Consider the following 10274-nt stretch of genomic DNA (forward strand, 5'->3'; position numbering starts at 1 on the left):
CAGTGCCCTGTCTAGTCATTCTACCTCTCACTCTTCCACGGGGCATTCCGTAAGGGTTGGAGAGAGACAGAGCGACGGGCCTCCGTTCGGAAACAAACCTGCTGCACCACTCAATGCTGTGGTTTGCAGTGAACATCGATCCCCCTTTCATCCCCCCTCCCCTCCCCCCTTAGCTTTCTTCAGCCCACTCCGCTTGCACCGATAGAGCGAGCTCGGCACATTTTCTCCCTCTCTCTGATATCCACAGAAAAAACTCTTCGCCCGGGGTTGCAGCCAGCGCGGTAGGCACAGGCACACCAGGGTAGAACTCTGCTCCGGCAGGAGGCCTCCCCCCTCCCCCCCCTTTTGCAGCTGTCCCGCTCTCTGACGTCGGATTGGCGCCAATCGTGACTAGGGTCAGGGCGGGGAAGAACTGGACAGGGGAAGAAGACAGATATCTCTTCATCGCAATGAGACCTGCACTGTGAAAATTTGAGTCGTCACTTGATGACAATTTCAAGGCTAATTTTCCTTACAACAATGTCATCAAAACAGTTGATGACATTGTTGTCACGCCCATGCGATAAGTATAGGAGCTTTGATAAAAATGTCATCAATTTGTGATGAGATTGTCATCATTTGAAAGTGATGAAAATACCGTCTACGTTTTTGTCATAGAGTTACAACAAATTTTCACAATGTGTGTCGTTAGACTGAATGGCGGAGCTGAGACGGCTTCAAAGTTCCAGCATGACAATAATCATTCGCAAATAATGTAGTCTGCCGCGCCGGCAGACTGATTCCGAGAGTCGTTTTCATCGCTCTGTCACATGCCCACCTATAGTGGAATTCGCTTGAGTGCGAGAGAGACTGAACGATGAAACCGACTCTCGGAATCAGTCTGCTGGCCTCGAAACTTCTACTCCGTTCTCCTCTATGCTCCTTGTCCCATTCTATTTCTCTCGTCCTCCCCCCTCTCCTTCCCCGGCAGTCCCTGCAATCCAGCCCTTCCGTTCGCCTCGGTCTGCGAAGTGGAATTGGTCCTGGATTCGGCTTCATGGAATGAGCCCAACGCGCAGCGCAGCGAGGTCAGACACCGCCGACATCACAAAGAAACCGTGCCGCCGTAAACACTAGGGTTGTTAACGTTAATTTCAGATTTAAAGCGTTAACGTTAATGCGTTAGTCCGGGTGCATTAACTTAACGCGTTAACGTTAACTCGAATTTGAGAATTTAACGCGTTAACGTTAAATTAACGCAAGTAACGCCGTTATCGTTAAAAAAAACTTTAAAACCCAACCAGAGAGGGTTGAGATAACGCCACCAAAACGTTGAAACAAACGTTCAGCACCCATAAAAGAATTAAAGAAACCATAACACAAATATTAAACTAGGTAAAACAGCTTTTGCTGTCTCTAGCACATATATTTTTTCGGAAATTTACGTTGACCGATCGTGCATTAATCCCTACGTTAACGCATTAACGGCGTTACGCGTAAAGAGATTCCATTAACTTAACGCGTTAACGTTAATGGCCCAGACATATTTTAACGAGTTAACGTTAACGTTAATTATGGATTAACGCCGTTACCGTAACGCCGTTAATCGTTAAATTAACGTTAACAACCCTACACTCACGACAAAAATGGTTCCTGGTTAGGAACGCAGTCGCCTCACTTTACGCCACGTCGCCCCTCCCTCCACTCAACAAGGTGTTTACTTGCAGGTATGCCTCTGCACACACTAAATGTTATGTACAATTTTGTACGAGACATCACAGTTTTCAGTGCACACGAAACTTTCGTACAATTTTCTTACGAAAAACTGCACATTTTTCGCCTTTTTTGCACAAAATTTGTATGCACTAAAAACTGTGATGTCTCGTTCAAATTTTGTACACAAACATTTAGTGTGTAGATGCACACACACCGAGTACACACTTTAGCTTGCAGAGTAAATATCTAAATATCTTATAAGATACCTATGTACCTCCAGTACATCACGAAGCACAATAAATAGTAAACAGTGTATACACTGAAATCCGAGTTATGTAATGTTGCAGAATTCGGCGCAAGCATAATAGGAGGCAGGTTTTTGTTAGGCATTTTTATTGTGAGTTACAAAGAAAAACCTTCGTAACACCAAGAAAAGCGAGCTTCGTACTATGCTTGCGCCATTTCCTTCAGATTATGGGAAATTATTGCGATATTGTGGGGAGGAGCCAGCCGAGCGCCTGCGAACTATCGGATAGGCAACAAAGAGCCTCGGGTGCATGGTGCAGCGGTTATTGCCTATCGTGCTTCTCGCGGGCGCTCTTCTCGGGTAAAGGCCGAGACGTTACCACTCACAAGTCCGTCGTAGGGCGAAACCTTGCCCATTCGACTCAGAATTTTTGCTTGCATTCAACGACGAATCTATATCTGGGCCAGCTTCGACCGGGTCACGGGCAAGAACGAGGGCACCGAAGGTTAGTTATTAACATCAGACAGTTTCATATCTTAAGAGAATAGGTACTTCAGCATCGCAACTTAATTTTGTAAAATTATAAAAGAAAGTTTTGAAATATCATACTCGAGGACGCTGAATGACTGAAGCGTCGGCGATCCGTAGAGACCCTCGGGACACGGACGATTTCAAGTGTAAGCTGTTCCGTGGTTCAAACTCCAGAGGCCGGAAGGCACTATCAATAGGGTACTTTCGTAGATCCCTGAACCGGAAGCACACAGACGCCATGTTGGCGGAAGTAGATCCAAACTTGACATGGGAAAGAGACGTTCGTCAAACGTATCGGCCACACTTGATCATAAACAGTTGCTTGATACTTGTTTGCAGTGCATATGTGTTTCGCGAGCAATATTTGTACAGCTCGGCTATAGTTTTGGATCCGAAGAGAGGTTAGTTTCCGGCCAATTTGGCGTCTGCTGGTCTGCTTGCTTCCGGTTCAGGATTCTACGAAAGTACCCTATTAAGGCGCAGAACTCTAATGTAAGCGCGTGCCCACTTACAGCTCCTCGTAGATCAAGCTCTTTTCATCACTATTTCCCGATCAAGATTTAGTGAATACCCTGCTCTCGGGTGATAGGAATTCAGTTTATTCTACTCGAGCTGTGGGTCGAGGCGAGATATACCAAACCGGAAGTCTAAAATGACCCACTGGCCGAGTTCAATCAGGAATGTGCATGTAACCTATGCTGAGGCCATCTCTGCAACGCGTTTAAGCGAAATCTTTGGAATGCATTGAAAGGTAACTTTTCAGCAGATGTCTGTTAGGCTCTTGGCAGGGACTATTTTTCAGCAAGTACATTGGGGCCGTCCATTCATGCGCTAAGCAGGTTTGGACACTTTGGACTCAACGGGGCGTTACGCAGGACCAGACCCGCACTCCGTATCTTTACGCAGAATCTCTCTTTTCAACTCTATTTCTTATCCTGAGATGTGCTCTCATTTGTGCTGGGTGTGGCTTTACGTTACGATGGCTGGGATGCCCCCCCCCCTTCCCCGTAATATCGTAGCGTTACGCAGACAAGCCACACTCACACACCTTTTTGTCCTGTCCTAAGCACATAACGTAACTAGGTATTTCCGCTCATATTGAAACGGAAGGAAGAAGAACACAAGTACACACCTTCCGTCCCCTCTCCAGGGAGGGGGTTCAAGGGGCAGCCATCTTCGCCCCCTCCTCAGGCAAGGAGACGGAAGGTGTGCACTTGTGTTCTTCTTCTGTACGTTTCATGAGTCACGGAAATACTCTACTAATGGACGTCCCGTTTCCGCCTTATCACGCCACCACGCTTCCACACTGCTTGTTTTAATTTATTTGGTGCAAATTTTGTACTAGACGTCACAGTTTTTGGTGCAGATGAACCCTCCGTACTCATTTGTACGTAATTATGTTCAGAAATGGTGAACAGTGTGCAGTTTTTCGTTCGAAAACTGCACCAAAAACTCATCTCCTCGGAAAAACTGTGATCTCTCGTACGGACTTTACGTTCAGTGTGCGCCGAGACCTGCGGTGCTAACATTCTCCTGCCACTGGTTATGAATTCTTTTAAATGTACGCTAATTCGTTTGTTTTTCCATTTCAGAAGTAGCTGCTTTGAACTGCCGAACGTCGCCGGCACATCATCCCTTCCACTCGGCCTTTGCAGAGTTTCGTGACCAAGTTCGGTGCGCCTGCAGCAGCCACTCCACTCAAAGGTAACCTAGGATTAGATCGTTTGCTATTTGGCACTCTGCTCAAAAAATCAATCTGGGCAATTGTTCTTATGTGGTCTCATTGGCACCACTCGGTCATGCAGACAGACTGGGTTTAAGTGACTTCAAGAAAAAGCCTTTTCACGGGCTTAATTCCTGGTACTGTTTTAGTCCGTGATCTCAGTATTTTCACCGACGTGCCTTGTCTACTGATTCATACGCAAATTTTTCACGAATTTGTGCGATCCTGCGTACGTACAAATTTGTTCGTATACGTTCACAAATTTGAAATTGTGTGAAAGTGTTTAAAATGAAGCGTGTCACTCGTGTCAGTCTGTCGAGATTCCCCCTTTCTAAACGCACTAGGAAATTTTCAGTCTTTGCTTCATCTCAAGCGTAACTTTATGCTTGACTGTAGCATTGAGTCAACAGCCACGTTTTAATTTCACTAGTGCTTTTGCTTCGTAACTGCGAACAAAATGGGGCATCAAAGAATGTTCTTTGTGCTTTGAAGAATTGTTTCTTATTAGGATGAATTTTGCTTCATAATACGAATCAATTCGTAAACTTTGCAATGCCTTCCTTTTCTTCGTATTACGAAACGATGCTTCGTAAATTTATTTTACTGCAGTGGCAATGTGGCTATTGAGTGGTCATCGGACAGAACAACCTATTTTCAATGGGTTTCCCATGTGACTTACGGCCTTATGCCCAACGGCCGCTGAATTGTACTAGGACATGCTTTGGCGGGCAGGCAGTCTCCACCGCCTAGCCTCACTGCGTCTCGGCGGGACTCCGCGCGGCTCATGCCGAGGCGATGCCCAGGCAAGCCCGAGGATTGATGGTGGAGAGGTCGCAGCGCGAGCGCGCGAGGGGGTAAACACTCGCGCAATACCCTGTACACTAAAACCGTGTATTACGCGTAATACACGGAATTGTAATACCATTTTTGGACCAAATGTACCCAATTTTGGCATTTTAATGGCGTAATGCACGAGTAATATCCCCGTAATACCGAGTACCCTGTACACGATTTCCTGGAGTGGTCACCCCCTCGCGAGCGCGGCGGCCCCTCCAAGCCCGGCCAAGCCGCGCCGAGAGGAGTGGCTCTTTTATTCAAATCAGCTGCGTCTGCGCCGCTCCGCCCGGTGCACTCTCAGCACGTTACTGACTTTTTGCTCATTTTGTCAGTGCTCATGCAAGTAATTTGTAATACGGATATTCATACGAACATAATAATATTCACCGGAATGCGTAGATTTTCGCTTTTAAAGAACCACTTGATTAACAATGTACTGACAATTTGGTTTTGAACATAAGTTTACAACGGAAATTAGTCATTTTTACTTTGAAATTGCTAAGTATTATTGTTGTTCACACGAATGCGTCATGACTCTCTGTAATGGTCTCATGTAAGCTGGCTGGGAAAACATGCAAGGGAACCTCCGGTACAGGCGGTCAAAATAAAGAAAAAATAGATCAGGCATGTTCAGTATACTCATTTCTGCCAGTGCGGGCTGATTGCAGACTTTGCTCTCGTCGCTCGCTCTCGCACTCATGGCGCGTTCCGTCGGGGGTGCGAGAGAGACAGCGGCTGCTCGCAAGCAGGCGTCAGATAGGGCCCCGGCATCTGACGGCGGGCCCGCCGCCCAGTTTGTCCTCCTGTCGACTGTTTGGCAAGCGGGGCAAGAGGTCGTACGTCTTGGGCGCAATTATGCCATCTTGATTGGCCTCCCTTTTCCATCGCTGGGGCAAGGATAAACTCCAGCGTCCAGCCGCAGTCGAAGAGAGAGAGAGAGAGGGAGAGATAGATGAGTGGGAGATTGGGGCGGGGGAGGGGGGGTGCTAGAAGAGAAAGGGGGAGAGGAGAGGGGTCGGGGGCTCGCGCGAAGTGCAGCGTGAATTTAGGGGCCCGTGGAAAGAATCCTGAGGGTAGGTCGTCGGTGGGCAATGCATAGCAGGGGGCAACAAATGAGAGAGAGAGAGAGAGAGCTGGGCATGAACGGGAAAATGGTACGGAGAGGGGGGGGGGTGCTGCTTGACCCGGGCGTCAAGGCACACTGTTAAAACTAAAGCGGAACTCTACGCTTGGAGACGTTACTGACGCATACTCTGGAAATTCCCCCATGCATTTAGATAGGGGGAAACTTGGCGGATGAGCCTGTTACGGTTGATTTCAAGCGTAACCTGATAACGCTTGAAAACAGAGGGTAATACCACGCTTCAGTTTTACCAGTGTAGTGGCGGCGAAGGCGACCGATTGCAGGAGGGGACTGCACTGACGGGCGGGGCCGCGGGTGCCAAAGTGCCGCAACAACTTGCAGAAGGCGACGACCTCGTCGCTGGAAAGTAAGTGGAAGGACTCCCGAATGCGAGGTGGCGAAGTGAAGCGCATTAGTGACTTGACACAGCGATGCAAAATTAACGGATGCCAACCCGGTTTCGTTGTTGCTAACCCGGGAGAAAAACGTGTCATTGAACCAAACAAAAGTTGACATGATTGTAAAATTTCTTTCGCGGTAATGGTTCCAATCAGTTGCTACCTTTCTATTTTCATTAGTTCAACGCAAGCGTTGTCAGGGCGCTCGCGAAGGAATATGATAATCTGATAAATTTACATGGACTGGATAATATCGCAACATGATTCTATATCAAGGAAGGCAGACGCGTTCTCAGCAGTATAGGTCATCGCAAACGTGCTATGATAAACAATCCCACTCAACAAATCCAGCGTACATTGTATGGCTGCAAGCACGCTCTAGCTAGCGCATGCCTGCCAAGCATGCATTTACTGGTGCATACACTGTAAATGTCTTACGGTGAAAGGCTGCACCAACATATTATGGTGGAGATTTTCTCCATAATACCAACGAAATTCGTCAAAATATCTGTAAGGTACAGTGAATTCTCAATGGTATGTTACGAAGTCAGCTGCACCACCATAATATGGAGAATCTTCACTGTAGAACATTTAGAGTGTACATGCCATGTACACGCTTCCTGATGCAGGCAACTCCCTGTCCCTTATGCACTAGATGCATGCTTGAGTTAGCGTGTACATGGCATGTATGCACTAGTAAGTGCATGCTTGGCAGGCATGCGCAAGCTAGAGCGTGCTTGCAGGCATGCTCCAGTTAGAGCATGCAATGTACGCTCTTCGAGTTGTAGAGCAGACTGCACTTACGGCCCATTAGGAAGTGGACACTGGTCCATCCGGTCTTCCGCCAACGTAACTGAAGTGACTTTTTGTTTCCATTCAGATCACGTTCGTCCACATCGTCAACGCAGCCGGGGCTCGGTCTGCTCGACACTCACTGCAGACCTCAGTGCCGCAACAATGGACCAATCGGTGAGTGGTTTTCTAAGGGAGAAGTACGCATTCAAGGGAAAAAAGACGCGTTTTCGCGTGTTTTCGCGTTTCGCGCGTTTTCGGGGCGTCTTGGACTGTTAAAGGCGTGGTCTGGATTTTATGCCTTCGATTGAACAGTCCAGTCGCGGCCGGTGATCCCGTTGATCTGCGATGCTCAAATTTGGACTCTGTTGCCGCAGCTGCTGCTGGCCCTGCCGGACGACGCGCTGCTGGCCGTGCTGGCGTTCCTGCCGCCGAGACAGCTCTTCGACTGCCGCGTGCTGTGCCGCCGCCTCCGTGATCTGTGTCTCCACCGCGACCTGTGGCGCCGCGTCCGAGTGGCGTGCCCATTGAAACACCGTGGTCTGTGCCGCAGTGCCCTCCGGCTCGCACCCTGCCTCCGCGAACTGGACATCAGTGGGATTGACCTTGAGGATGCTGCCAGCGAAGTGTCCCGCACCTCGTGTGTCGTCGCTAAACTTGAGCTATCTGTCGAAGCCACACACGTAATGACTTTTGCCACGGCTATAGTGGAAAAGGCATCTGCTCTCGGTGGCCTTAAAGAACTGGTCCTAAGTATCTGGGTTGAGGAAGGCGTCGTGGATGTGAATGGGCTCTTGGGGGCAATGTACAAGGCAGACCGTCTCCGCAAATTGACAATCGAAGGCCCATGCCGGGTGGCTTCAATAAATGGCCTGGAGAAGAGCCCGTCCCTTACCGAGCTCACATGTCTGTACCGTCCACCTCATGACGCTTTAGTAGAACATCTACTGGAGGCACACGCCGCCACCCTCGAACGTGTCGTTTTCGAGTGGTCCGTGCTTCCCGTGTCTGCTTTGTTAATGCTGCCCAGGCTACGTTCCTTCGGGTGTGGGATATGCGAAGAAGACGTCTTAGGACTTCCGGAATTCCTGCGTGCGGCGTCGCAGCTCCGCTCTGTGTCTCTTGCTCCAAGTCCCTACAGGTTCAGGATAGATGCTGATATCATACCTGCTCTGGCTGCATCACCCTCTGCCCGTGTCTTAGAAACCCTTGAACTGCATGTCCCAAACGAAAAAACAGTCTTCTGGCGTAAGGTAGCTGCCGCCGTACCTCAGTTCACAGCTCTACGGACTCTCTCCCTGAAGTTCGATCCATTCGATTTGCCGCATCCTGAACCCTGCTTCGATTTGATGCGGGCGCTGAACCCAACAACTGTCCCTAGCCTCACCACGCTGGAGATGCTCGACTTACCCACACCCACAGCGGCCTTTTGCGTCCACGCCTGGATGCACGACCCCGCCGTTGAAGAACTTCCGAGGAGGAACCCTCGTCTCCATCTCCGCCTGAGGCTAATTTTTTTGGACTATGAAAATTGCACGTGCACCTGGTGCAATGAAAAGTGCCACTCTGATATTCGTTGGAGATTCGAGGGCTGCGTCGCGTTCGCGGCGCACTCCAGGGAGGCCTACTGCCCGTACCCGAGTGAATGCTCCAGTTGGCCATGATTTGGTTTTTGGTTTGAAATAACTGGCGTTTATATTTATTTAGACAGCCTTTTTAATTGTGTTTACCAGTTGCTCTGTGTTCTTTAACCGACAACTGTATATATCTTCCTGTTCAAAATTGTTCTATAAAACAGGTGTGCCTATGATGGAGTTCGGAAGGTGTGATTAAATAGTAATCGAACTCATGGATTTTCGTTTTTGTACTTACTATTTGTGTCGAAGTTAAACGTTTGGCCCCAGATTTCTTCGCCAAGACTTTTCTAATAACTCCTATGCATGTTAATTCTGGAAATTCTCTTCACCACAATAAAGACGTGTTTTTGAAGACACCGGTGTCGTTCCTGTGGTCGCACTGAAAATTAAATGCACTCTAAATGTTCTACAGTGAAGATTCTCCATATTATGGTGAAAATGTTCCATATTATGGTGGTGCAGCTGACTTCGTAACATACCATTGAGAATTCACTGTACCTTATAGAGATTTTGACGAATTTCGTTGGTATTATGGAGAAAATCTCCACCATATTATGTTGGTGCAGCCTTTCACCGTAAGACATTTACTGTGCGCATCCCGGATGTTTCCCATTAATCGTGGATTTCTCCGTCTCGAACCTGGAACCTGAGCCCTGGCCACTCGCCTTTTAACGAATTCTGGTCGAGCTTCCATCATCATCCGGCGCAGGGTCAGGGAGAAACTCCATGCAGAGCTAGGCAAGGGAGGTGAGAACGAGGCGCCGACGGCGAAGCAGCAAAAAGGCAAAGTTTGAGGCGTGGAACTTGCAAAGCTCCGCGTCCATCGACCGGCACCGGGTGCACCCCGACATAACCGCACCGCGCTGGCTCTCAACTGGGTGTCCCGTAGAGGTGCGAGGGAGACAAGGCTACCCAACCGTCGTTAGAAATCGTGCCAAATCCCGTCACGCGATTTATTTTCCAGGCGAGGTATACGTCGAGGCACGTGGCTTGGAGTGCGAGCGCGAGAGAGAGAGAGCCTGAAAAGCACCGTTTTGGAATGTGCATGCTGGCGTCACTTTAAACTGAAAATATTTGACGCTAGTTTATGGCAAAATATTGGACGCCATTTTCGTCACATTCAAATGGTGAGGATCTCATCAGAACTTGATGTCATTTTTGTCAAAGCTCATGCTCATCGAGGGGTCATATTCAAAGTGTCTTATGTTCGTTTTCGCATGAAGAACCTTACCTGAAACGCAAGAGAATTTCGCCAAATTCAATCATTTGAGATAGCCTTCAAAGCAATTCG

General features: G+C 48.5%; 1 protein-coding gene across 26 annotated transcripts; it reads left to right on the top strand.

Moving 5' to 3' along the window:
• The first annotated feature begins 1046 nt into the window (after window positions 1–1046).
• Window positions 1047–9335, top strand: LOC117640619. Of its 26 annotated transcripts, none has more exons than XM_034377287.1 (5): window positions 1047–1067; window positions 4066–4177; window positions 6402–6523; window positions 7435–7523; window positions 7724–9335. In XM_034377287.1, the coding sequence occupies exons 4-5, from the start codon at window positions 7512–7514 to the stop codon at window positions 9008–9010; spliced, it is 1299 nt and encodes a 432-aa protein (XP_034233178.1). In that variant the 5' UTR covers window positions 1047–1067; window positions 4066–4177; window positions 6402–6523; window positions 7435–7511; the 3' UTR covers window positions 9011–9335. The 26 variants fall into 26 exon arrangements, with proteins under 26 accessions (XP_034233178.1, XP_034233172.1, XP_034233186.1 ...); XM_034377281.1 differs by lacking the exon at window positions 1047–1067 and adding an exon at window positions 1597–1706; XM_034377275.1 differs by lacking the exon at window positions 1047–1067 and adding an exon at window positions 2229–2447.
• The last annotated feature ends 939 nt before the right edge of the window (window positions 9336–10274 follow it).

Source organism: Thrips palmi, unplaced genomic scaffold, assembly GCF_012932325.1.
Source record: "Thrips palmi isolate BJ-2018 unplaced genomic scaffold, TpBJ-2018v1 HiC_scaffold_12, whole genome shotgun sequence".
Lineage (NCBI taxonomy): Eukaryota > Metazoa > Arthropoda > Insecta > Thysanoptera > Thripidae > Thrips > Thrips palmi.